This window comes from Electrophorus electricus, chromosome 13 (genome assembly GCF_013358815.1).
Source record: "Electrophorus electricus isolate fEleEle1 chromosome 13, fEleEle1.pri, whole genome shotgun sequence".
Classification (NCBI taxonomy): Eukaryota; Metazoa; Chordata; class Actinopteri; order Gymnotiformes; family Gymnotidae; genus Electrophorus; species Electrophorus electricus.
This window is the reverse complement of record NC_049547.1, coordinates 4,051,035-4,077,391: the sequence shown is the minus strand read 5'-3', so window position 1 is coordinate 4,077,391 and position 26,357 is coordinate 4,051,035. Positions and strand designations below refer to the sequence as shown.

The 26,357-nt window shown below is 39.9% G+C and overlaps 4 protein-coding genes across 7 annotated transcripts in view; 3 read left to right on the top strand and 1 right to left on the bottom strand.

The window, feature by feature from the left end:
* The first annotated feature begins 390 nt into the window (after positions 1–390).
* On the top strand, positions 391–7,550 carry LOC118242359 (trifunctional enzyme subunit alpha, mitochondrial-like). The gene is made up of 20 exons (XM_035533084.1): positions 391–475; positions 1,169–1,210; positions 1,364–1,434; positions 1,516–1,649; positions 1,763–1,901; positions 2,169–2,288; positions 2,434–2,536; positions 2,646–2,768; positions 2,868–2,986; positions 3,359–3,415; positions 3,545–3,654; positions 3,781–3,915; positions 4,037–4,208; positions 4,633–4,719; positions 4,809–4,949; positions 5,234–5,302; positions 5,419–5,614; positions 5,720–5,828; positions 6,612–6,757; positions 6,974–7,550. The coding sequence occupies exons 1-20, from the start codon at positions 409–411 to the stop codon at positions 7,126–7,128; spliced, it is 2,295 nt and encodes a 764-aa protein (XP_035388977.1). The 5' UTR covers positions 391–408; the 3' UTR covers positions 7,129–7,550.
* Positions 7,551–8,653: 1,103 nt separating this feature from the next.
* On the top strand, positions 8,654–15,771 carry LOC113586544 (trifunctional enzyme subunit alpha, mitochondrial-like). 2 transcript variants are annotated; one of them, XM_035532657.1, is made up of 20 exons: positions 8,654–8,761; positions 9,453–9,494; positions 9,627–9,697; positions 9,779–9,912; positions 10,026–10,164; positions 10,412–10,531; positions 10,672–10,774; positions 10,884–11,006; positions 11,106–11,224; positions 11,598–11,654; positions 11,784–11,893; positions 12,020–12,154; positions 12,276–12,447; positions 12,864–12,950; positions 13,040–13,180; positions 13,469–13,537; positions 13,654–13,849; positions 13,956–14,070; positions 14,854–14,999; positions 15,270–15,771. In XM_035532657.1, exons 2-20 carry the CDS (start codon positions 9,491–9,493, stop codon positions 15,413–15,415), a joined length of 2,187 nt encoding a protein of 728 aa, XP_035388550.1. In that variant the 5' UTR covers positions 8,654–8,761; positions 9,453–9,490; the 3' UTR covers positions 15,416–15,771. The 2 variants fall into 2 exon arrangements, with proteins under 2 accessions (XP_035388550.1, XP_035388549.1); XM_035532656.1 differs by lacking the exon at positions 8,654–8,761 and adding an exon at positions 8,883–9,186.
* A 2-nt stretch (positions 15,772–15,773) lies between these two features.
* Positions 15,774–20,480, bottom strand: LOC113588217 (ras-related protein Rab-10-like). Its single transcript, XM_027027313.2, has 6 exons — positions 19,964–20,480; positions 19,633–19,693; positions 19,412–19,550; positions 19,016–19,105; positions 18,206–18,307; positions 15,774–17,993 (listed from the first exon to the last, which is right to left on the bottom strand). The coding sequence occupies exons 1-6, from the start codon at positions 20,088–20,090 to the stop codon at positions 17,910–17,912; spliced, it is 603 nt and encodes a 200-aa protein (XP_026883114.2). The 5' UTR covers positions 20,091–20,480; the 3' UTR covers positions 15,774–17,909.
* Positions 20,481–20,560: 80 nt separating this feature from the next.
* tmem62 (transmembrane protein 62) overlaps positions 20,561–26,357 on the top strand; it is a 9,889-nt gene continuing 4,092 nt past the window's right edge. The window contains exons 1-13 of one of the 3 annotated variants that reach the window (XM_035532658.1): positions 20,561–20,593; positions 22,138–22,249; positions 22,761–22,898; positions 23,205–23,250; positions 23,557–23,698; positions 23,795–23,919; positions 24,123–24,245; positions 24,650–24,805; positions 25,005–25,164; positions 25,320–25,433; positions 25,524–25,629; positions 25,722–25,817; positions 26,148–26,266. In XM_035532658.1, coding sequence (XP_035388551.1) covers positions 20,573–20,593; positions 22,138–22,249; positions 22,761–22,898; positions 23,205–23,250; positions 23,557–23,698; positions 23,795–23,919; positions 24,123–24,245; positions 24,650–24,805; positions 25,005–25,164; positions 25,320–25,433; positions 25,524–25,629; positions 25,722–25,817; positions 26,148–26,266 — 1,458 coding nt within the window. In that variant the 5' untranslated portion in view covers positions 20,561–20,572. Of the gene's footprint in view, positions 20,594–20,897; positions 21,327–22,137; positions 22,250–22,760; positions 22,899–23,204; positions 23,251–23,556; positions 23,699–23,794; positions 23,920–24,122; positions 24,246–24,649; positions 24,806–25,004; positions 25,165–25,319; positions 25,434–25,523; positions 25,630–25,721; positions 25,818–26,147; positions 26,267–26,357 lie in introns of those variants that run through there. The other 2 variants (XM_027027310.2, XM_027027311.2) reach the window with 2 other exon arrangements.

Below are 26,357 nucleotides of genomic sequence, written 5' to 3'. Positions count from 1 at the left end.
GGAGAAAAATATGTCCTATTGACAGGGTTACGATTTTTTCACTGTGTCCGTGACGGGGTTTTAAAATGTGCCAATACACCTGCTTCTTGTTTGGAAAAGAATGTGATACAAAGTCTATGTCTTGTATGGCTTTTAGATCATTTTCCATAGCTATTTAGGTTAATTTCTGAAAAGATACAAATAAGCAAAACAAGCATGCCTTTTAAAAGATACCAGGGGCACTGTTCAATACTTATTATGAGTCGTTGGGTGCTAATGAAATGTTCAAATGCTGTATTTCTCCTTTAAATTGTCCTCCATCTGAGCGAGGGCGGAGCGAAAGTCCCCAAGCCGATTCTGATTGGGCCATCTATACTTTGCGCACTCGTGTTCCTTCTTCTGGTTGTTGGCGTCAACCCGACTACCAAGATGGTAACGCGAGCTGTGGCCGCTCTGTCCAGATTTACGATTAGGGCGAGATGCATATTATTTGCAGGTATTCATTCACACTTTGCGAGGCTGCACTTCAAGTTCTTTACTTTGCAGGACTTTTGGCCTCAGTCCAATTGAAAATCTAAATTAAGGCATATCATAGGTAGCTCACTAAGCGTTAACTTAGTACTAGTTGATCATTTTAGTGATAGTCTTGCTGGTTTTTACTGTCGAAAGGTTACATAGCCAGCCAGCCAGCTAGCTAGATCTATACTGTTGGTACTGTTAACTATTTTTGTACTATTTGTATATGTACAAATATGAACGCCTTTAGCTATTTGCACCTGCCTGCCTAACCTTATCTTTAAGTGCAATTAAAGCGCTGGGAATCAGCGAAGAGAAAGTAGGATATGAAAGGTGATTTAATTGGGCTGTATTAAGTAATTACTAGTGATATGAGGCCTGAAGAAAATGCAGGTAAAAGTTCACCCCAACCTCTGATCTATTTAAGTGTGACAGTACCACCCAACATTGACAGTGACTTGTTTTAGCCATGACTTTATCTGACCCTTTGGCTTATGAATTAACACTAAAGACTTATTTCAATAAACTGAATGTGTTGCATAATAAACACAATTGGATGTTTTAGAGTGAATGTATTATAGATAATGTGTTGTGTAAAGTTTGGCTATTACATTGCTCAATTTCTCACTTCTCCTTTGCAACTACATTGCTCAACTTTCCGCTTTATGCAAAGGTCCTTCCAGTCGACACATCTCTGTAGCATCATCCATAATGGGTAAAGACTTGACTTTCTTTGATTTACTCACATCTAATGTGATTCCCACCCCCCACCCCCGTAGTACATATCTCAGATTGTTTGGACCATGTTCTGGACCTACATTTTTCGTCATTTTATCTAAAATAATTTTTTACTTCAATATTTATACAGCTCGTTCACATGTAAACTGTGAGATCAAAGGAGATGTGGCTGTTATTCGCATCAGTGACCCAAATTCTAAGGTAAATTTTGCTTTGATGTATGTTATGTTCTGTGTGTCGCTTTTTAAAAATTAAAGTATTTCCTCTTTTTGGGCTCCATAGGTTAACACCTTGTCACTTCAGATGCAGAAAGAGATGACCGAAGTTATGGATGAGGTTTGGGGCAACAGTGCAATAAAATGTGTTGTGATGATCTCCTCCAAGCCTGGCTGCTTCATTGCAGGGGCTGACATAAAGTTAGTCCTTCACAGTATAACTTTTTACCCCAATGTATTTTTGTACCTTGAATCACCAGATATATATCTTGACTATTAATTCAAACTTACTCACCAATCTCCATTGAATTTAGTATGATTCAGGCCTGTAAAAGCACAGAGGAAGTAACCAGACTCTCTCAAGAGGGTCAGAAGATTTTTGAGAAAATTGAGAAGTCTCCAAAACCTATTGTTGCTGCCATCAATGGATCATGTCTTGGTGGGGGATTAGAGGTACTCTAATAAATTTGGAATTATTTGTTGAATATTGTTGGGTTTCTGTCTGGAATTTGTATATCAAGATCCAAAAGCTAGTGTTTGTTAGCTTCCTGATTAAACTGAATTATTTGCAACTCATTTTTGTTTTAACACTTCGATTTTCAGACAGATTTAACATTTCTGCTGGCCCTTTGATGGATTTATTGTTGGCTTGCTAAAATCAAAATGGTGTGTAATTCATAAACAGCCTCATTCTGACATGCTGCGCGCACTGTTTTGTAGTTTGCCATCGCCTGCCAGTACAGAGTGGCCACAAAGAGTAAGACGACCGTTCTGGGCACACCTGAGGTCATGCTGGGTCTTCTCCCTGGTGCTGGAGGAACACAGAGGCTGCCAAAAATGGTCTCTCTCACTCCAGAAGGATCACATTTACAGAGTGTCAACTTAGCACACTAATGAATGTGCAATGTGTTTTCCCTCCTGTGAACTCTAATGTATGTCAGTTATTTATCAGGACTTTGTAAAAGGTTTTGTTGTTTTCATTTAGATTGGTCTTCCAAATGCCTTTGATATGATGCTAACAGGAAGGAACATCCGTGCAGACAAAGCCAAGAAAATGGGACTGGTTCACCAGCTGGTTGACACGCTTGGTAATGATCCTTGTCATTTTTGTATTCCTGTTGGTACTTTTTGGCAATTTGTGCTTTGCTAGTGAGGGTGATTGAAATTCTCTTATGAACAATTTAAAAAATAACCCAGGTCCAGGACTGAAGAGCCCAGAAGAAAGAACCATTGAGTATTTGGAGGAAGTAGCTATTGACTGTGCCCGTGGGATTGTCAACAAGAAACTCGCACTGACCAAAGAAATGAATATGATGCAAAGTATGCTTGCATGTCATTCCTTTTGTAGTTTTTACAATTTTCCTTGATGTCTGCTATCAGTATGATGTAGCCTATGTGCTGCTAATTTCTTCTTTACAGAAATACAAGACCATGTCATGAGCTATTCATTTGTACAAAATCGGATCTACAGTACTGTGGAGAAAAAAGTTCTGAAACAAACAAAAGGGCTGTACCCTGCACCTATGAAAATAATCGAGGTATACAGAAGTTCCACTTTTTACTTTATATATTTTTTCTTTCTTTTTTTCTCTCTTAGCCAGCCTTATCATGTAGTCTAGTGCCAGATGAAATAGAAGTTGATGGAAGACTTCTTCCGTTCTTCAATGGCATCTAGTTGTTTTTGCTCTGTTCCATTTTGCATTTGCACTCTGTTTTCATGTGTCAGGTGTGTTGTAAGCTGAAGTAAAGCTACATGCAGCCTCACTGGGTCTCTGAGCGGTGTGTGATCTGGGTTTTGACAGCTAATGATAGAAGGATTATAGGTGGCAGTATTTTTAAAGCTTTTAAACTTGAATCTTTCACTCAGATTCATTTTAACATCCTCTTGCTTTCCCCAATTCTTCCCGTAGTGTGTGAAAGCTGGTATGGAGCAGGGCCCGGATGCAGGATACCTTGCAGAGTCACAGGTGTAGTACATTAATTTACAGAATGTGTGTGTGTTTAACCTCTGTATATACAAACCTGTTGAATTATTTGAGCAGTTCTATAAGTAAAAATGTTTCACTGTGTTCTTTATATAACTTTTCACATTGCAGAATTTTGGTAAACTGGCAATGACTCCTGAATCCAAAGCACTGGTTGGACTTTACCATGGCCAAGTTGCTTGCAAGAAAAACCGATTTGGGGTCCCTGAAAAGGAGGTTAAGTAAGTGCAACCCTGAGTGCAGATAAAAAGCAGTGATTTTGCATTTTAAGAGTAGATCAGTGTTGAAAACAGTTTTCATTGCTTTGTAGACAGTAAATAATCTATTAACCAATCTGTCCTTCATAGAACCCTGGCCATCTTAGGAGCAGGGCTGATTGGGGCAGGCATAGCACAGGTGACTGTGGAAAAAAGCATCAACACCATTCTAAAAGACATCACAGAGGAAGCACTCAACCAGGGGCAGCACCAGGTTTACAAAGGGTGAGTTTGTAGGAATTGAACTAGGTACCTCTACATAAATTCTACATAAATTATTCACGCATATTTTTTTAAAGATTGAACTGTACCTACTAATGTTATTTGTCCTGGTTGTCACTCCCAGGCTAAATGACAAGACCAAGAAGAAGAGCATTACCTCTTTTGAAAGGGACAGTATTTTGTCTAACCTTACAGGACAACTAGATTACAGTGGATTTGAAAAGGCTGACATGGTTATTGAAGCAGTGTTTGAGGATCTCGCCATCAAACACAAAGTCCTGAAAGAAGTTGAAGCTGTAAGCAGATTCAGGTTCATGTTTCTTGATGTCAAATTTGTGACCTGGGGCCTATAGGGCTTGCAGTTAAATTGCAAATTTCATCCAGACCTATCCTCTATTAATTTGCGTATGCTCTATTTAGAGGGTCTTAAGAGCTGTGGTTAGCTATATGCCAAAATGTTTTTAGAGCATTAAGGAACTTTCTCATCAGAATCAGAAGTCACTTTATCCAGTCACATGATCCTACTTATTTCATACTGAAATGATTTTAATTCATCATGAATAGAAAATTCCACATGTAAAAATAAGACAATTATTAAACATGTTTCATAACGGAACAGTGGACAGTATTTGGTTCACTTTTTTAGTTAGGGACACTCATCTGTTAAATGAAGGATGTATTTATTTTATTTGTTGCACATTAATCCTTTTATCTTAACAGGTCATTCCTCCCAATTGTGTATTTGCTTCCAACACAGCAGCTCTCGCAATCAAAGACATTGCAGCTGCCAGTAAACGACCAGAGAAGGTCAGTTGGATTTTTAAGACTTTTTGGAAAGAATTTTGAGATCTTTTTGGGTAGTGAGTGAAGCATATAATCCCTGCGCTTTGCCACAGGTAGTTGGAATGCATTACTTCTCTCCAGTGGACAAAATGCAACTTCTAGAGATCATCACCACTGATAAAACCTCTAAGGATACCACAGCCTCTGCTGTGGCACTGGGCCTGAAGCAAGGCAAAGTCGTTATCGTTGTTGGGGTGAGTCGTCATGTTTGCTACCCTAAATGGGAGTGACATGTATTAAGATATTAATTACCTTTTCAGCTAGAGCCATTAAACTTGGCTTCATGCTTTCTCAGTCGTGCATATTACTACTTTTTTTTATTGGATCACCCCCCCCCCCCTTACTCTTCATTTCCACTGATTTTATTAAATTAATCCAAAACCATAAAAATGAGAAACCTTGGCAAAATAAGACTGACACAATATTTTTTTCCAAAACGTTTGTATTTGTCTTTAAATTGGATCATCATAAATTGCAGGATGGACCTGGGTTTTACACCACCAGGTGCTTAGCCCCCATGTTAGCTGAAGCAGTCAGAGTACTACAGGTTTGTGTATTTCTATGCATTAATTCATTTAACATTGTGTTTCTCCTTTTTAATAAGAATAATAGTATTCCTAAAGCAGGCTGTCTAAGTAATTTATTACCCCTGCGTAAACACAGGAAGGCGTGGACCCTAAGAAGCTCGACTCACTGACCACAGGGTTTGGCTTCCCGGTGGGCGCTGCCACTCTGGCTGACAAATTGGGCATCGACGTGGCCGCTCACATGGCCGAGAACTTGGGCAAAGCTTTTGGCTCAAGATTTGGAGGAGGAAATCTTGAGCTGCTGAAGACAATGGTTGCGAAGGGATTCAAAGGTACTGGCAACCCGCCTGCATGACTTTAATTCATGTTGCGTGTTCAGCTGCTGTTAATTTGTGTATATGTTGTTACCCACGCTGAGTTTGTATGCGTTTCGCTAGGCCGCAAGTCTGGAAAGGGATTCTACGTCTACCAATCTGGACTCAAAGATATCAACCCAGAACTTAAAGAGATTGTAGAGTCTTACAATATGATGCCAACCCCTGCAGTGTAAGTTAACCTGGAGTCTGAATGAAATAATTTTTTATTTTTCGGCCTTCTATCTTCACACTGGTAACAATAGCATGATTTGGCTCATATGTGAAATAGTAAGTTTCAGGCTTAAGGATCTGTGTTGTAATTGCTGTAAATCTGTTTACTGTATCTTCAGATGAAACATCCTTGAAATGGATTCCTCTTATTTAAGACGGGTGGCTTGAAATAATTGAATGACATTTGATTTTAGTACTCCCTATATTCACTCATCAGAACAAAATACATCTTGAAAATGCATTGCATCAAACAAACAAATTTTATTCATTTACACTGTACTGAATATCTCTAAAAAACTGGCAGTAGTCAATTAGGTGAATTACTCCATGTTCAGAGTGACTGAATGCATATTTTCTTAGGAAGAGATGAGCACTTGTGGATAATCCTGCTTGGTTGGAATGCTGTAATTTCCTGCACATAATCCTGTGTAATTCAATACCACAGTCACTTTTCACTACTGTAGAACTGCTGTTTATTTGGTTTTGTTCAGATGCTATAACTATCATTGCAGTACCACCAGGCTGTCTAGGCATAAGTCTAGATGATGCCGTGTACCTTTTGTGACAAATCATCAGATAGTACAGAACCTAAAGAGGATTTATTTGAACCATGAAACAGTATGAATGTGCAGCACAAGTGTGTTCATACTCTTCCAGATGTTTTTCAGCATGGCTCTCTCTGCTGTTTTCCTGTGTGTGTTCTACACAATAACACCTGCGCTCCCATAATGCGTCCACGCAGGTCGTCCGACTCTGACGTCCAGTACCGGCTGATATCACGCTTTGTGAACGAGGCCGTACTTTGCCTTCAGGAGGGCATCCTTACCAACCCAGTTGAAGGGGACATCGGAGCCGTGTTCGGCCTGGGCTTTCCCCCATTCTTAGGAGGTGAGAAACACAACTACAGTTTTTATGACCTAGAGCATAGATTTAATCTATGAACGACTTCACTTCATGGCGCATAGTGTAGATATTTGGTATTTAGTAGTAGTGTGTGTTGCAAAATAGTGATACCTCACCAACATTATATTAACCTAATTACTACATGTATTTTAAAATTATATTGATTTATTGAATTACAACGTTAATATTTCTCCTTAATAGGTCCTTTCCGGTTCGTGGACAACTTTGGCGCAGACAAATTAGTTGAAAAGATGAAGACTTTTGAAGAGGTGTTCGGAAACCAGTTTACTCCATGCCAACTTTTGCTTGATCATGCCAAGGATCCAAGTAGAAAATTTCACAGATTAATTCATTAACATGTGCCAATAATGCATATTATTAATATAATGATTTTTTTTATTGATGTTGGAAACAGGAGACAACTGACTGCAGTCTGAGAGGTCAGATTGTGTTAAAATGACATAAATCTTGTTTATCAAAGATAAAGTGGAGAGCTACTATGCATATGAGTAATATTACAGTAGGTTTTTTTACTCAATTACACAATTCTGGGTATTTTTTTCTAAATCTAACGTATTATTATTTTGTATTGCTGATAATTTTGTTAATAACTCAGTGTTGTAATTAATCTTGAAACTGATTTACAAGAGCCTCCACTTTACCCAGATCAATATCGCTGCTTCATGGAAATCACTAGCACTTGTTCAGATATGTGTCTGTTAGGGTAGACTGTACAATGCAAAACAATCCATGGGAAAATAAACATGAAATCTCTGAGGCTGTTGTCATTGCGTTTTAATTTGAACATTAAACAACTTTGTTACCAAACTTTTAAAACACTGCAAATACACACGGATGGAGTATTGGAACAATGCTAGATAGGTATTACACATTTTAATATGGGTGTAGCCAGGAAGTCCACATTTCTCTATTAGACAATCCTAGTATTACTGGTGATGGTACCTTTTATAAATTAATTAATGTCTACTGTCTAATAAAATACAAGCTACACTCTGTAACCAAATTATACAAGTGCTGATTATTTGTCCCTGAAAAATCCTTAGTCTCTTATTTGCATAGTGCATAGGACCACATGATCACTTCTGGCACAGGCGATGTTTGTGAAAAGTGAGTTTATTGCACTACAAAACTAACAAATTCCCATCATTCCATTTTAATCATTGGCAGAAGCCTATTTATTACTCATTATACTACTAGGTAACTAGTCAATCAAGAAACATCTCAATCAGCAGGATGTTTTTCTATGATTTTAGAGTTATTAAAATGTAAACCAGAGATGGTTTTAGGATGAGCAAGGGTGGACGCTGCTTATCCACTATTGGGGAATATGAAAGCCAACCCCCTCCCCCCAAATCTCTTAAATGTATAGGTGTTATTAACTGACTTGTCAACTGCTCAGTCTCAGGCATGTGATTCTGTTTCACCAGCTTCCATCCTGGCAAAGCAGCCTACAACTGACGCTGACTAGAACCAGAATCCATAAACCACCATTAGAAAAGTGCAAAAGGCAAGAGTAAAGTAGTTATTATAAAGCTGTTATTTACATTTAGACAGAGAGCCAACTGTTACGTTGTGGTTGAATTAACCGACTTAACAAGTAAGGAATACTAAAGCTAAGCCTTTCACCTGAAAACATCTATGGTTAGTGTAATAGTTGTTCAGTGTAACCTTCCCTTTAGCCTTCAAGAAAAAATGTTATAGAAAGGACAAATCCTGAAACTAATACCGTAAACATCTACTTAAAAGAAAAATCTGAATACCTCTATTCATTAGCCTGTTTCCAGAACATGTTGGAAATGTTTGCAAATGTGTTTTTCCGCTCTTAACGCTGCTGTGATTGGACGCTCCAGGCCACCGTAATAGAACGCAAGACTTTGCGCACGTTTTCCGTTATCTGCGCTGGCGTAGCTACGAGCTGTGGCTGTTCGGTCCAGATTACACGATCAAGGAGAAACACATTATTTTCAGGTATCCACACTTGCTGTACGTTTGGCTGCCGTCCCAGTGAAAATGCCGTCAGTTCTTAATTCTTCATCTGAGTAAGGCGCATGGCTATTGCTGGCTAGCTCGCTAGCGTAGCGCTGGTCGCTAACTTCTTTAGAGTTGACGTTTCTGTTCGCTGGTTTTTCCCCACTGTTGAAAAGTGAAGCTACATATCCCACCAGCTGGGTCTTTTGTGTCGGTAGCTACTGTGATTTACTACGCCTCTAACGCTAGCTCCGTGCACCAGCTTGCCTAGCAAAATTGACTAACTAACACATCTAGTTTCGCTTGTTGGCGTTGGCTAGGTGGCTAGTGTTGCAGTTAAATCGCTGGGGAGTAGCGAAGGCCTGAAAAGCGAAAAATACATGCAGACCACTTTTAGTTTTTATTGACCGATTGGCGCACGAAACGTAAGTATCAAAGGTGATTCCTTGGGGCTGTTTTAAATAATTACTCGGGATATTGGGCCTGAAGAAAATGCAGGTAAAAGTTCACCCCAACCTCTGCTCTATTTAAGTGTGACGGTACCACCCAACATTATGACAGTGACTTGTCTTAGCCCTGACCTTATCTGACCCATTATGATTTTTCACTTTAATTAACTAAATATGTTGCATAATAACACATTTGGATGATTTTCAGTGACTGTTTTACTACTACGTTGCTTTATGCTTAGGTCCTTCCGGACGACACATCTCTGTAGCATCTTCCATAATGGGTAAATACTTGATCTTTCTTTGTGTTTTTTTTTATTCACGCACCGTATTACATATCATTTGGCTTGGAATGTGTTCTCGACATTGATTTTTCCTAACTTTTCCTGATATTTATCTAAAATATGTTTATACAGCTTGGACACATGTAAACTATGAGATCAAGGGAGATGTGGCTGTTATTCGCATCAGTGACCCAAATTCTAAGGTAAATTTTGCTTTGATGTATGTTATGTTCTGTGTGTCCCTTTTTTAAAATTAAAGTATTTCCTCTTTTTGGGCTCCATAGGTTAACACCTTGTCACTTCAAATGCAGAAAGAGATGACCGAAGTTATGGATGAGGTTATGGGCAACAGTGCAATAAAAAGTGTTGTGCTGATCTCCTCCAAGCCTGGCTGCTTCATTGCAGGGGCTGACATAAAGTTAGTCCTTCACAGTATAACTTTTTACCCCAATGTATTTTTGTACCTTGAATCACCAGATATATATCTTGACTATTAATTCAAACTTACTCACCAATCTCCATTGAATTTAGTATGATTCAGGCATGTAAAAGCACAGAGGAAGTAACAAGACTCTCTCAAGAAGGTCAGAAGATTTTTGAGAAAATTGAGAAGTCTCCAAAACCTATTGTTGCTGCCATCAATGGATCATGTCTTGGTGGGGGATTAGAGGTACTCTAATAAATAAATTTGGAATTATTTATTGAGTATTGTTGGGTTTCTGGTCAGAGATTGTAGATCAAGATAAAAGGCTAGTGTATATGTTAGTTTCCTGATTAAACTTGTTTGCAGTTATTTGATTTTCAGACAGATTTTACATCTGCTAACCTTTTGGTTTTATTGTTGGCTTCCTAAAATCAAAATGGTGTGTAATTCATAAACAGCCTCATTCTGACATGCTGCGCGCACTGTTTTGTAGTTTGCCATCGCCTGCCAGTACAGAGTGGCCACAAAGAGTAAGAAGACTGCTCTGGGCACACCTGAGGTCATGCTGGGTCTTCTCCCTGGGGCCGGAGGAACACAGAGGCTGCCAAAAATGGTCTCTCTCACTCCAGAAGGATCACATTTACAGAGTGTCAACTTGGCACACTAATAAATGTGCAATGTGTTTTCCCTCCTGTGAACGCTAATGTATGTCAGTTATCAGGATTTGTAAAAGGTTTTGTTCTTTTCATCTAGATTGGTCTTCCAAATGCCTTTGATATGATGCTAACAGGAAGGAACATCCGTGCAGACAAAGCCAAGAAAATGGGACTGGTTCACCAGCTGGTCGACACGCTGGGTAATGATCCTTGTCATTTTTGTATTCCTGTTGGTACTTTTTGGCAATTTGTGCTTTGCTAGTGAGGGTGATTGAAATTCTCTTATGAACAATTTAAAAAATAACCCAGGTCCAGGACTGAAGAGCCCAGAAGAAAGAACCATTGAGTATTTGGAGGAAGTAGCTATTGACTGTGCCCGTGGGATTGTCAACAAGAAACTCGCACTGACCAAAGAAATGAATATGATGCAAAGTATGCTTGCATGTCATTCCTTTTGTAGTTTTTACAATTTTCCTTGATGTCTGCTATCAGTATGATGTAGCCTATGTGCTGCTAATTTCTTCTTTACAGAAATACAAGACCATGTCATGAGCTATTCATTTGTACAAAATCGGATCTACAGTACTGTGGAGAAAAAAGTTCTGAAACAAACAAAAGGGCTGTACCCTGCACCTATGAAAATAATCGAGGTATACAGAAGTTCCACTTTTTACTTTGTATATTTTTTTCTTTCTTTTTTTCTCTCTTAGCCAGCCTTATCATGTAGTCTAGTGCCAGATGAAATAGAAGTTGATGGAAGACTTCTTCCGTTCTTCAATGGCATCTAGTTATTTTTGCTCTGTTCCATTTTGCATTTGCACTCTGTTTTCATGTGTCAGGTGTGTTGTAAGATGAAGTAAAGCTACATGCAGCCTCACTGGGTCTCTGAGCAGTGTGTGATCTGGGTTTTGACAGCTAATGATAGAAGGATTATAGGTGGCAGTATTTTTAAAGCTTTTAAGCTTGAATCTTTCACTCAGATTCATTTTAACATCCTCTTGCTTTCCCCAATTCTTCCCGTAGTGTGTGAAAGCTGGTATGGAGCAGGGCCCGGATGCAGGATACCTTGCAGAGTCACAGGTGTAGTACATTAATTTACAGAATGTGTGTGTGTTTAACCTGTGTATATACAAACCTGTTGAATTATTTGAGCAGTTCTATAAGTAAAAATGTTTCACTTTGTTCTTTATATAACTTTTCACATTGCAGAATTTTGGTAAACTGGCAATGACTCCTGAATCCAAAGCACTGGTTGGACTTTACCATGGCCAAGTTGCTTGCAAGAAAAACCGATTTGGGGTCCCTGAAAAGGAGGTTAAGTAAGTGCAACCCTGATTGCAGATAAAAAGCAGTGATTTTGCATTTTAAGAGTAGATCAGTGTTGAAAACAGTTTTCATTGCTTTGTAGACAGTAAATAATCTATTAACCAATCTGTCCTTCATAGAACCCTGGCCATCTTAGGAGCAGGGCTGATTGGGGCAGGCATAGCACAGGTGACTGTGGAAAAAAGCATCAACACCATTCTAAAAGACATCACAGAGGAAGCACTCAACCAGGGGCAGCACCAGGTTTACAAAGGGTGAGTTTGTAGGAATTGAACTAGGTACCTCTACATAAATTCTACATAAATTATTCATGCATATTTTTTTAAAGATTGAACTGTACCTACTAATGTTATTTATCCTGGTTGTCACTCCCAGGCTAAATGACAAGACCAAGAAGAAGAGCATTACCTCTTTTGAAAGGGACAGTATTTTGTCTAACCTTACAGGACAACTAGATTACAGTGGATTTGAAAAGGCTGACATGGTTATTGAAGCAGTGTTTGAGGATCTCGCCATCAAACACAAAGTCCTGAAAGAAGTTGAAGCTGTAAGCAGATTCAGGTTCATGTTTCTTGATGTCAAATTTGTGACCTGGGGCCTATAGGGCTTGCAGTTAAATTGCAAATTTCATCCAGACCTATCCTCTATTAATTTGCGTATGCTCTATTTAGAGGGTCTTAAGAGCTGTGGTTAGCTATATGTCAAAATGTTTTTAGAGCATTAAGGAACTTTCTCATCAGAATCAGAAGTCACTTTATCCAGTCACATGATCCTACTTATTTCATACTGAAATGATTTTAATTCATCATGAATAGAAAATTCCACATGTAAAAATAAGACAATTATTAAACATGTTTCATAACGGAACAGTGGACAGTATTTGGTCCACTCATTAACACTCATCTGTTAAATGAAGGATGTATTTATTTTATTTGTTGCACATTAATCCTTTTATCTTAACAGGTCATTCCTCCCAATTGTGTATTTGCTTCCAACACAGCAGCTCTCGCAATCAAAGACATTGCAGCTGCCAGTAAACGACCAGAGAAGGTCAGTTGGATTTTTAAGACTTTTTGGAAAGAATTTTGAGATCTTTTTGGGTAGTGAGTGAAGCATATAATCCCTGCGCTTTGCCACAGGTAGTTGGAATGCATTACTTCTCTCCAGTGGACAAAATGCAACTTCTAGAGATCATCACCACTGATAAAACCTCTAAGGATACCACAGCCTCTGCTGTGGCACTGGGCCTGAAGCAAGGCAAAGTCGTTATCGTTGTTGGGGTGAGTCGTCATGTTTGCTACCCTAAATGGGAGTGACATGTATTAAGATATTAATTACCTTTTCAGCTAGAGCCATTAAACTTGGCTTCATGCTTTCTCAGTCGTGCATATTACTACTTTTTTTTTATTTGATAACCCCCCCCCCCCCCCCTTACTCTTCCTTTCCACTGATTTTATTAAATTAATCCAAAACCATAAAAATGAGAAACCTTGGCAAAATAAGACTGACACAATATTTTTTCCAAAACGTTTGTATTTGTCTTTAAATTGGATCATCATAAATTGCAGGATGGACCTGGGTTTTACACCACCAGGTGCTTAGCCCCCATGTTAGCTGAAGCAGTCAGAGTACTACAGGTTTGTGTATTTCTATGCATTAATTCATTTAACATTGTGTTTCTCCTTTTTAATAAGAATAATAGTATTCCTAAAGCAGGCTGTCTAAGTAATTTATTACCCCTGCATAAACACAGGAAGGCGTGGACCCTAAGAAGCTCGACTCACTGACCACAGGGTTTGGCTTCCCGGTGGGCGCTGCCACTCTGGCTGACGAATTGGGCATCGACGTGGCCGCTCACATGGCCGAGAACTTGGGCAAAGCTTTTGGCTCAAGATTTGGAGGAGGAAATCTTGAGCTGCTGAAGACAATGGTTGCGAAGGGATTCAAAGGTACTGGCAACCCGCCTGCATGACTTTTAATTCATGTTGCGTGTTCAGCCGCTGTTAATTTGTGTACATGTTGTTACCCACGCTGAGTTTGTATGCGTTTCGCTAGGCCGCAAGTCTGGAAAGGGATTCTACATCTACCAATCTGAACCCAAACCCAAAGATATCAACCCAGAACTTAAAGAGATTGTAGAGTCTTACAAGATGATGCCAAACCCTGCAGTGTAAGTTAACCTGGAGTCTGAATGAAAGAATTTTTTATTTTTCGGCCTTCTATCTTCACACTGGTAACAATAGCATGATTTGGCTCATATGTGAAATAGTAAGTTTCAGGCTTAAGGATCTGTGTTGTAATTGCTGTAAATCTGTTTACTGTATCTTCAGATGAAACATCCTTGAAATGGATTCCTCTTATTTAAGACGGGTGGCTTGAAATAATTGAATGACATTTGATTTTAGTACTCCCTATATTCACTCATCAGAACAAAATACATCTTGAAAATGCATTGCATCAAACAAACAAATTTTATTCATTTACACTGTACTGAATATCTCTAAAAAACTGGCAGTAGTCAATTAGGTGAATTACTCCATGTTCAGAGTGACTGAATGCATATTTTCTTAGGAAGAGATGAGCACTTGTGGATAATCCTGCTTGGTTGGAATGCTGTAATTTCCTGCACATAATCCTGTGTAATTCAATACCACAGTCACTTTTCACTACTGTAGAACTGCTGTTTATTTGGTTTTGTTCAGATGCTATAACTATCATTGCAGTACCACCAGGCTGTCTAGGCATAAGTCTAGATGATGCCGTGTACCTTTTGTGACAAATCATCAGATAGTACAGAACCTAAAGAGGATTTATTTGAACCATGAAACAGTATGAATGTGCAGCACAAGTGTGTTCATACTCTTCCAGATGTTTTTCAGCATGGCTCTCTCTGCTGTTTTCCTGTGTGTGTTCTACACAATAACACCTGCGCTCCCATAATGCGTCCACGCAGGTCGTCCGACTCTGACGTCCAGTACCGGCTGATATCACGCTTTGTGAACGAGGCCGTACTTTGCCTTCAGGAGGGCATCCTTACCAACCCAGTTGAAGGGGACATCGGAGCCGTGTTCGGCCTGGGCTTTCCCCCATTCCTAGGAGGTGAGAAACACATAACTACAGTTTTTATGACCTAGAGCATAGATTTAATCTATAAACGACCAATGGTCATGGAAATGTTTTTCACATATATTGCAAAATGTGTTTTTATTAAACAGTCACTTCATGGCGCATGGTGTAGATATTTGGTATTTAGTAGTGTGTTGCAAAATAGTGATACCTCACCAACATTATATTAACCTAATTACTACATGTATATTTTTAAATTATATTGATTCATTGAATTACAACGTTAATATTTCTCCTTAATAGGTCCTTTCCGGTTCGTGGACAACTTTGGCGCAGACAAATTAGTTGAAAAGATGAAGACTTTTGAAGAGGTGTTTGGAAACCAGTTTACTCCATGCCAACTTTTGCTTGATCATGCCAAGGATCCAAGTAGAAAATTTCACAACTGAACTCATTAACATGTGCCAATAATGCATATTATTAATATTATAATTTCTTTTTTTGATGTTGGAAATGGGAGACAACTGATTTACTGCACTTTGAGAGATACAATAAATGTAGAATTACACAGTACACATAGGTAAAATTACACAATAAATCTAACATGTTTTGTGTTGCTCATAATTTTATATTAAGAACTCAGTGTTGTAATTAATCTTGAATCTGATTTACAAGAGCCTCCACTTTACCCAGATCAATACCGCTGCTTCATGGAAATCACTAGCACTTGTTCAGATATGTGTCTGTTAGGGTAGACTGTACAATGCAAAACAATCCATGGGAAAATAAACATGAAATCTCTGAGGCTGTTGTCATTGCGTTTTAATTTGAACATTAAACAACTTTGTTACCAAACTTAAAACACTGCAAATACACATGGATGAAGTATTGGAACAATGCTAGATAGGTATTACACATTTTAATTTGGGTGTAGCCAGGAAGTCCACATTTCTCTCTTAGACAATCTTAGTACCTTTAATTCATTTACAATCTCCACTGTGCTTGATAAAATACATGCTGCACATCGTAGCCAAATTGTTCAAGTGCTCCTTACACTGACATCTCATTTGCATAGTGCTAAGTGCCACATGATCATTTCTGGCACAGGCTTCACAAGGAAATCTTGACTGGCAACATGAAACACAGGCCAGATGTTTGTGAAAAGTGAGTTTATTGCACTACAAAACTAACAAATTCCCGTCATTCCATTTTAATCATTGGCAGAAGCCTATTTATTACTCATTATACTACTAGGTAACTAGTCAATCAAGAAACATCTCAATCAGCAGTATGTTTTTCTATGATTTTAGAGTTATTAAAATGTAAACCAGAGATGGTTTTAGGATGAGCAAGGGTGGACGCTGCCTATCCACTATTGGGGAATATGAAAGCCAACCCCCTCCCCCCAAATCTCTTAAATGTATAGGTGTTATTAACTGACTTGTCAACTGCTCAGTCTCAGGCATGTGATTCTGTTTCACCAGCTTCCATCCTGGCAAAGCAGCCTACAACTGACCCTGACTAGAACCAGGATCCATAAACCACCATTAGAAAAGTGCAAAAGGCAAGAGTAAAGTAGTTATTATAAAGCTGTTATTTACATTTAGACAGAGAGCCAACTGTTACGTTGTGGTTGAATTAATCCACTTAACAAGTAAGGAATACTAGTAAGGCCTTTTTAGGAGAGTATTAGAAGGAAAATGTAGAAAATGCAGCCACTCCACTGTAAAATTAACAAGAGTAATCACTCAGCCAAGCCTTTTGTCTGAAACAGCTCTATGGTTAGTATAATAGTTCAGTGTAATCTTACATATACCTTCCCTTTACCCCTCAAGAAATGTGTGTTAAAAGGTACTGTCAGAAAAATGTTATGGAAATGTCAAATCCTGAACCAAATACCGTAAACATCTCCTTAAAAGAAAAGAGAAAGAAAAAACATCAACTGAACAGCAGCAGTTAAACCAAACAAAGTAGTAGCAGAGCATGCCTCTGTTCATTAGCCTGTTTCCAGAATGAACTTTTGCAGCCAGAACTCCAAGTTCAGAGAAGTGCATGATCTCCGGCAGATACTGAGTGAGTGGGAAAGTTACATAGAGCAGCATTTGTTCACTTCTCATTCACTACTGTGTTGCACTCCTTGAGGGAAGTTCAAAGTGTGCATAAGTACTTTTAAACTAGCCACAAAAGGAATGTCAGTTAAAACATTATTTCTTTTAAAGAACCAAACAAAAAATAAGTTCTGAAGTATTTGGATGTTATTCCATACATTGGCTGTCTACATAGATAAAGATGACCTGTTAATGGGTTGAAAATTATTAATTAAACTACAGTACAGACAACCAAAATAATCAGTTCCCTTACAGATACAGTACTGCATGTGTACTAGGTGTTCCATTAAAAGGCTCTACCTTGAAACAAAAGAGAGCCAAAAATACATCCCTGCTGCTGGGTGAAGGGCACAACTGTTTGATTTCTGAATTTCATGAGGGGGTGTGCTATAAAATCATTACAGTTCAACAACTAGAACACTCCAACACCATTATCACTAATCTCACCGATCTATAATGGTATTTAAGGCACATTTAGTGTTCACTATGAATGTATATTTAGTGGAATGTCCCTTTCATGTTTAGTTCACATTCATCTGCTCTAAATCTTTTTGTAACAGCTAACTAAATTTATTCTAGACAGTGTAGTTGTAAGAGAGTATCACTAAATGTACCAAATACTCTTATTAATTTAGAAATAATAGGGAAATAAAAAGTATGTTTTTTTTTTGTTTGTTTCTTGCTGTTTCCTTTTATGTGTATAATGACTGGTCAAGTATAATAAGAGGTAAAAGTCTAATCCAGCATGATAGGAACTTCATTTAACATAGCTGTAAGAGACTTATGATGTACACATGATATGAGGGGTGTCGAAGAGAAGCTTTAAAATTGCTGTCTAACTGCAGCACTTCATCCCCCCTGCAGAGCCACTCTGCCTGTTCATGTCAACGTTTTCAGGAGCTGTCTCTTTTCCAGGTGTCTAAAAGCATGAAAAAGACAACATAAGACAACAGTGCTATATAGTTGTTGAGTTGAACTGTACATAAGCACTAGACTCATTCTGACTTTTGTGTAGATGTATCAGAGTTTTAGTTCATTTCAATTAAAGCAAACCGAAACTACAGAACACTTACATGGGTCTAATAACTTTAGTGTACTACATCAATTCCAATTGCCATTCAGGGGACTAACCTTTCGCAATATGTCTTCAGCAAGTGTGAGGAATGCAGTTTCAATGTTGATGTTCGCTTTTGCACTGGTTTCAAAGAAACGAATGTTGTGTTCTGAGGCAATCTGAAAACAAAAGAGCAAGGCCAACTTTGAACCAAACATTATGCAAGAATCTTCTAACTCTAACCTTAACTGCTGTGCTTACAAATTACACTGCATTATATACCCTCACCAGCCACATCACTAGAAACAGCTTGTAGGTGAACAGTTAGAGTCATCGATTGCCACACGTTAGCCATCCTCTAGCCCATCAACTGTTAAACCACAGGACAGTGGATTAAAATGATTTAACAGGTGAGGACCCAAGGGTGTTCATGCAGCACACTTTTAATATGCTTTGACTGTGAAGGCAATAAATTTGGAGACTGTTCAGATGCCAACATCCACGTGCTTGTGTCTGGACTGACGTTCGAGACCGCGAACGGCCATAAACATTCTGAAATGTGAAATCACTACTGTCAGATGATGTACACATGATATGAGGGGTGTCGAAGAGAAGCATCACAATGCAATGATGTATTTTACAGCCCTAATGCGCTACATGATAAATTTATGTCAGCTAAATAGTCACAACTAAGTCAGTGTTAATGCTGCACTGAGAACAGTTGATCACCCAAATAATGTCTGGACAACAGTGGGCCTATGGTCAGAAATTTACAAGTGGCCAGTAAGTGCAGATACAAGGCTGGCTACTGAGTATATATCCTCCTAGATATAAGCTGTGTAGTAACGTCTTGTGGAAAATTAGGTTAACCCATCACAGGAAGTTACCTGCTCTCCCCTTGCCTTGGGTACCACACGCATGTTCTCCATATCACACTTGTTACCCAGCAGCATTCTTTCCACATCCTCATTTGCATGCTAGGGGAATAATTACAATCTGTGTTAAACATGACATCAGCATGAAAAACACACTAACTGTTGTGACTGACATAACTGTTTACTGAAAAATTGGTGTTGTGCCAAAATGGCATTTTCCTCTCTAATGTCATGTAAGGAAACACAGATTCAACTGGAGATACTGTGACAGAAAAGAACAGCTATGTTGACCAAAATCATGGTCATACACACACACACAAAAAAAAGGATTTCTTGACCCAATCAACCATCATGTTAAATTACAATCAACTATGATCTTAAGGATCTATTAAATTATGATCCAGTTACCTCCTCAATGTTTCGCAACCATTTGCTTATGTTCTCGAAGCTTTTGGCGTTAGTGATGTCATAGACCAGCAGGATCCCCATAGCTCCTCTGTAGTACGAGGTTGTGATGGTGTGAAAGCGCTCCTGGCCAGCAGTATCCCTAAAATGAAACCATTATAATTTACAGATCCTTTCTTAACTGCACAGGATATATTCCAGATATTTCAGTATTGAAGACTCACCATATCTGAAGTTTAATCCTCTTGCCTTGCAGTTCAACTGTTTTAATTTTGAAGTCTATTCCTGAAAAAAAAGAGAATATAAACTTTACCACACAAACCTAAGTTACACTTCCTTTTTCACCAATTGTGATGTGTAATCTCTCATTTATTGTCATCATATCACATTTTGTCTGTATGCATAACTGGCCTGCATGCATAACTGGCCTGTATATTTCTGAGCAACGCATACATGTATAGTTTACAATTAGGCTTGGCTAGATTATATGTGGACCCAGATTCTACGGTTACTGCAGTTAACACAACAACACAAACACAGTTGCGCTTTCCTTACCGATGGTCGAAATAAACGTCGTGTTAAAAGCGTCATCGGAGAAGCGAAACAACACACAAGTTTTTCCCACACCAGAATCTCCAATAAGTAGGAGCTTGAACAACAGATCATAGGTCTTCTTAGCCATTTAGCATGGAGATTCAGAACGGGCACTCCCGACTCAATCAACGTCTAAGCGAGCGTTTCGCCTTCTTGATGTGAGGGTTTAAACGCTATCGGCGGTCGTGCACACCAGCCGAATGAACCCGCTGACTAAAAAGAGCTAAGCTATCTTAGCTAGGACAGCTAGCGTGTTGCTGCTACTGTCAAAGTTTCTTACCTTGGCTAGCTAACTACAGGACCGTTCACTTGGCACAAACGACGTAGCTATCTGGTTTAGAATCTTATAAGCGAGAGCCACAAACACAGCACACTAAAACCGGCTTTACATCCACAAAGACGTTAAAGTCATTTTATGCCTTCAGTAGTTACAGCGGTAAAGGATTCGTCGTCCACCACGGAACTAGAAGCTACTGCACATGCGCAGATGCATGAGCGCAAGGGTAGGGCGTCCTCGGAGCGTTAGCTAATTAATTAATCATGTAATATAAATTGCCAACCAAATGTTAAATGGACGGCTGTGGAACTATGGTAAGCCTTGCGTAAGATAACCGCGATCACAGTTTACCCTCTAGGCATACGTTTAGACTTCTGCATGGGCAATGGTAATCCAGACCGAATCAACACTTATGTCGTTTTCATTTAAAAGCAATCTTTCTTTCTTTTTTTAAGCAAATGATCTAAGTAGCCAAATGATCTTTGACAAGAATTCCGTGACAAGCTCACGTAGCATTCAAGGTACAGTCCCTAACGCATTCTCTACGGAAGCGCGTTTTCCTGCTTTGCGGAAACGAGTCACATGGCTTGTCAGTGCACGATATGTGGCCTGGCTGTAAAAGCCCATCAACGCGGAAGTTTCAATTGTACAGGATTGGTCCTATTGCAAGCTTTGCCCAGTCTTCCTTCCATTGAACAGCCGAGGATTTTCTAGGTTGCCGAAATCTCCCATGAAGCTACTCCAGCCCGAGGAAAGAAAGGCCATGGCCACCTATCCCGTGTTTATTACATGTCAGTGATTTTGGTCAGGGGTTTGGACTTCTGTCGCGTCACCTTAAGAGCTGTTCCTGTCGGGATGCTACGGGTATTTGCCCTTCTGGTTATTATCGGCTTAGTGCTTGCGTGCTTTGCTTCTTGGGTGCTGGATAGTTATGACACCGCTTGGCACCCTCAACGGAGTTTAAAGCATTCTGATGGCGATCGTATTAAGAAAATCGAGCCACCATATCCCGGTGAGCAGCTGGATAACGTATTTTGGTTTATTCAGGTGAGTTGCCAAGATGCATTTGGGATCGGATCAGTACCATCAAACTAACTTCCCGGTAACTGAGAGCTCACAAAATACATATGACTGACAATAAAGAATAGGGATTCGTTAACTATAAATAAAATTCTGCCTTGAGCCTGCATCAGTAGCTAGGACATATAGTAGTTGTTTTATGTTTATATATTTGTGTGTGTGTGTGTGTGTGTGTGTGTGTGTGTGTGTGTGTGTATATATATATATATATATATATATATATATATATATATATATATATATATATATATATATATATATATATATATATACATACACACACACACACACACACACACACACACACACACACAATATGAGAGAGAGAGAGATATCTGGGAAAATTTCTGCAAACCTGGAGCCAGAGTCCAGGACAATTTGGTGATTTTTTTTAATTTTTTTAATTTTTTTTTATTATTTTTTTTTTCTGCTTGTTTCATTAAACTCATCATATAACTATTAGGTTTAACAGGTGTGCTAGAGCAGAAACAATGGAAGTTCTAAGCACGTCTCTTGAAATATTACCAGTTCAGCCCATTTTTAGCGTTTAATGGTTGTCAAACTAGATGTGTGGCAAGAAGTGCCTTAAACAATGAAACAGAGTATATAGTGTAGATTAGCAGGAAAGTCTGGCTGATCTGGATTCTGGCTTGCAGTAGATGCCTCCACTAATACCCCTGAGAAAACCTTCTTGTCCTATAGCTAAATAGGTTTATATACATGCCTACTAAGAAGTTGCCTACTAATGAGTTATAACCTGTGTTGCTGTTTTCTACAGGTATCGGACATTCATATTAGTCGCTTCCATGATCCAAGACGCATACCAGACTTTGAAAGATTCTGTACTGACACTATAGATGTCATTAAACCAGCCCTTGTACTGGCTACAGGTGAGTGTAAACATTTAGAGACTATTGTCAGAAACCTGCAATGTGAGTAGGCTGCAGTATCATCATCACCTGGCTGTTTACAGTAATAACCACCACCATTTCACTGCGCGTTATACTGTGTATGACTATGTATGTGACGAATAAACCAAACTTGAACCAAGAACTGTTAATTGTTAATTGCTTAATATCTAGCCAATTAATTAATTAACTTATTAGTAATCCCTTATGCATGGCCATTTGTTAAACCCAAAACAAGATGTAAATGGGTCATAATTTTATTTTTAGAGCACATTTTTAAACCCTCAATTCCTATACATGCTTGAGCTGGATACATTTAAAGAATTTTCTGTATAAGCAATAGACATGGAGCTATCAAATAGTGCAACAGTATTTATTCAGAGACTTATGCTATCAGTTCCTGGTCCAAATGCCTTCAAAACTCTGCCCTGGCTTGTGGCAGTGGTGAAACGTTTGTGGAGTATTATTCCTGATTGAGATGCCTATTTATCAGGGGACTTAACAGATGCAAAGACTAAGAATAAAGTTGGTTCCCTTCAACACGAGGTGGAATGGCAGGCCTATTACAACGTTCTGAAGAGGTCACGAGTGCTGGAACAAACCAAATGGATCGACATTCGTGGAAACCATGGCAAGTATCTCTGTGCCCTTTTGTTACTGAAGTAACTTCAGTAAATGACTGTTGTAGTAAGAAGAAAACCTGTAGTACTCTGGGTGTAGTAGAAAAGATGGTGACCAGGAATTCATGCACAGCCCTTAGCTCAGCTCTTCCCAGCCTTGTTTGTAATTTTTCCAGTATCTGTACCATTTCCCTGTAACTGCTGTTGCATTACCAGTGATTCTAGGCAAGGACTCTCATTAGCCAGATGGCTTATTGTCTTCCTTAATTTTATGAAGACTGCAGTCTAAATTCACATTCTCTTTCCTCTCTTCTCAGATGCCTTCAATATCATATCTTTGGACAGTGTGAACAACTACTACAGGTCTGTGCAAAAATTCTATTAATGATACTTATTGTGTAGCAGAGAAATCTTCCTTGCATGTAATGGTCTGTAAATGAACAGACATATTCATTTACATACATTTAGTCAATGAATTAAGTCCTGTTTATGTGTAAACAGTTATGGAGTCTAGAACAGAATTATGGCTAATATGAAAATGTTGGCTAAGTGAGTTTGAAATGAATAGACATTGAAGATTTACTTGAATGCATTTCCTTTACTTTTCAGTACTTGAATGAGGAATGAAATGAAGTGCTTAAGTATTGTGTTTTTCCTTTTGGGGTTTAGGAAGTATTCTGCTACCCAGAAGGTTGGCTCCTTTCACTATGTACACACAACACCTTTTGGGAACTATTCATTCATCTGTGCTGATGCCACACTCATCCCTGGACCCAAGCGACCCTATAACTTCTTTGGAATACTTAATCAGGTAAACGTTTTTGGGATTAATTATGGTTGACTATGGTTGTGTGTCACTTTCTGTTTGTCCTGTCTTTGTCTGACCCCAAATGACCCTGCCCCACAGAGTCAGATGGACACGCTGGCCGTGTTTGGCCGGGAAAGCCGCAGCAGCAACCAGACGATCTGGTTTGGACACTACACCACATCCACCATCATCTCCCCGTTCCCAGGAGTCCGAGCCCTCATGAGGTCAGGGAAGGAACGATTATTTTGTCAATCCAGTTACATGTATGGTGTTGGTCTTGGCTTCTGTAAAATGTATTCCACTCGCTGAGAAGCTATGAGAAGTGTGTTGTGCACGCCTCCGTGTTGCCATTTGCGGTGGCACTGAGCCAAAGCCTATGTCGTTGAGCCTTGAGCTGGTGGTGTGGCGTGTTGCTTGGTCTCTGCAGCACAGCGGTGGCATACCTGTGTGGCCACCTGCATACGCTGGGGGGCCTGATGCCCATCCTCCACAGCAGACACTACACGGGCACCCTCGAGCTGGAGCTGGGAGACTGGATGGACAACCGCAGGTAAGTGCAGAAGGGCAGAGCCAACACACACACGCATGCTGAGATCCAAACAAGTGCTGAACAATGTATTGGGCTTCTGTTGGGACATCAGGGGGTGTGTCATAAAACAGGATTTTGCAGTAAGGCCAAAGTCAGCATTCTTCAGTAGGAATGTCTTTTGCCTCTCTTTTTGGATAGTATTAATTATTGTTAGAAATCCTGATGAAAGAAATCCTTCCCGGTTTCTGTAGTTTTCTGTGTTTTTTATATTGTTGTCAGATGTGTGTTCTATATGCATGTGGCAAACTGGTCCGCCATGAACTAGCAGACTAGGGATCGGTCACTTCACATGATTATTGTATTTTAATCCTCACCCAGATCAGCAATTTCCTCTGAAGTCAGTCATGTCTTATTCCTGTGTCCAGGTATAGAGTGCTGGCCCTTGACCATGACCTCTTGAGCTTCTCAGACCTAACGTTTGAAGACTGGCCAGCGGTGGTCATCACCAATCCAAAAGAGGCACTGTATCTCAACCCAGCAGTGGAGCCTCTGGGCCGCATGGGCAGCTCCACCCACATCAGGTGTCCCCTCTGTGATTGTGATTTGTCTTCTTTAGCCTGGACCACAACAGTATCCCTGCCTGCAAGAGGATCATGTTCACCCCACAGTGCCAAACAAACTCTGTCCCACGTTACATGCAGTCTCCGTTTCCTGATACAGTGGCTTAAGTTTGGAATGGTGATGTAGTGCACAGTGGTGACCTTGGTCCTCTCCCGGCAGGATCCTGGTCTTCTCACCTGCACCGGTCACAGCTGTGCATGTCTACGTGGACGGAGCGGCCCTGGGGAAAGCCACCTCAGTGAGGGGGCCTCTGCATGTGCTGCGCTGGGACCCCTCGCTCTACCTCGCCGGACTGCACACCATCATGGTCAAAGTGGAGGTAAGCAGGGCCTGCTCAGGTCAAGCTGGCTGGTTGCAGCCTTGAGTAGGAAATATCAACCCAGGAAAGAAGCAGCTCATAGGGACAGATCATGTCTTTTATCCTTCATGAATGCCCCTGTCTTTCTCTTTATGATCCATGTGTGCGCGCCTAAGGACTCAGCGGGTCATTCCAAAGTGCGAGAGCAGCTTTTCACCCTAGAGCAGGACCTCGCACCCGGCTTTGGTTTCCTCCAGTCCTTCATTCTCCTCACTGACCATTGCATCCTGGTACACAAGTTAACTAAGTGGTATGAACCTACTTTACGATGGTGTTTGTAAATGACTGCCTGATACCTGTATGTGTGTGTGATGTCTCAGGCACGGATCGCTTTCATGGCCGTCGTGCTGTTGAACGTGGGTGCCCTTGTGACATTCAGATTCCTTCAGGCACCTTCCACACATGGTGTGGCTCACCGGAGACATGGTAAAAACGGCCTGCCTGCCAAATGATCACCAAAAAGACCACTGATCTCATAGTGAGCATCATACTGAAAGCCACATACTCTGTCCTGTTAGGAAACCTGTCTCAAGCGTTTATGTCCTTCCACCTTGTCAGCAAGATCAATTTCTTCTTCTACACCCTGTTGCTGTTTAATCTGTGCACTGCATTAGGTAAGTTAAAGTAGTAACAGCATTCATTAAGTGTTCAGATTTAGTGAAGTAACATCTGTATGTTAGTGTGGAACCTGTGATGTATATATTTCCCAGTGTTTAAGAGGGAGTTGCTCTGTCACCACACAGTATCTGTTTGCTATATGAGGTGTTGCATGAAGCCTGGCCAATAGCAAATAGACACTCTTTTTATCTTGTAAAAGTCATCACGGTTTTGTATAGTGAGAGGGTGAGATCATTTTCCAGGGTTACAAGACCTCTGCAACCTGAAACTTTGTCCTGCAAGTCATTAGTGTCCTGCATGAACCTGATTTATTAGCTGGTTTGCAGGTCCATGGTTTATTGGGGAGGTGATTGATGGGCACAACGGAGCCTGCTTTGCTTTTGGCGTGTTTGTGGACGGGCATTTTCTGGAGGGGAGTCTGACCTATGTTGTGGGTATAATTCAGGTAGGTGTCGCACATGCACCTGAGGTTCCTCATTTCAGTGTACACACACACACCCTCGAACTCCCAGGCCTCTAGTAGAAGCCTGGGGGAG

Bases quoted from the DNA above. Each gene is read 5' to 3' on its own strand.
- LOC113588217 (XM_027027313.2), bottom strand. From the start codon at position 20,090: ATGGCTAAGAAGACCTATGATCTGTTGTTCAAGCTCCTACTTATTGGA. The intron at 19,551-19,632 runs GTGAGTCTTCAA...GTTTCATTTTAG, and splicing joins AGGATTAAACTTCAGATATG to GGATACTGCTGGCCAGGAGC. The intron at 19,106-19,411 runs GTAACTGGATCA...TTATTCCCCTAG, and splicing joins GGTTGCGAAACATTGAGGAG to CATGCAAATGAGGATGTGGA.
- LOC113586544 (XM_035532657.1), top strand. The intron at 11,655-11,783 runs GTGTAGTACATT...TTCACATTGCAG, and splicing joins GATACCTTGCAGAGTCACAG to AATTTTGGTAAACTGGCAAT. The intron at 11,894-12,019 runs GTAAGTGCAACC...TGTCCTTCATAG, and splicing joins GTCCCTGAAAAGGAGGTTAA to AACCCTGGCCATCTTAGGAG.
- LOC118242359 (XM_035533084.1), top strand. From the start codon at position 409: ATGGTAACGCGAGCTGTGGCCGCTCTGTCCAGATTTACGATTAGGGCG. The intron at 1,211-1,363 runs GTAAAGACTTGA...ATATTTATACAG, and splicing joins TGTAGCATCATCCATAATGG to CTCGTTCACATGTAAACTGT. The intron at 1,902-2,168 runs GTACTCTAATAA...ACTGTTTTGTAG, and splicing joins GTCTTGGTGGGGGATTAGAG to TTTGCCATCGCCTGCCAGTA.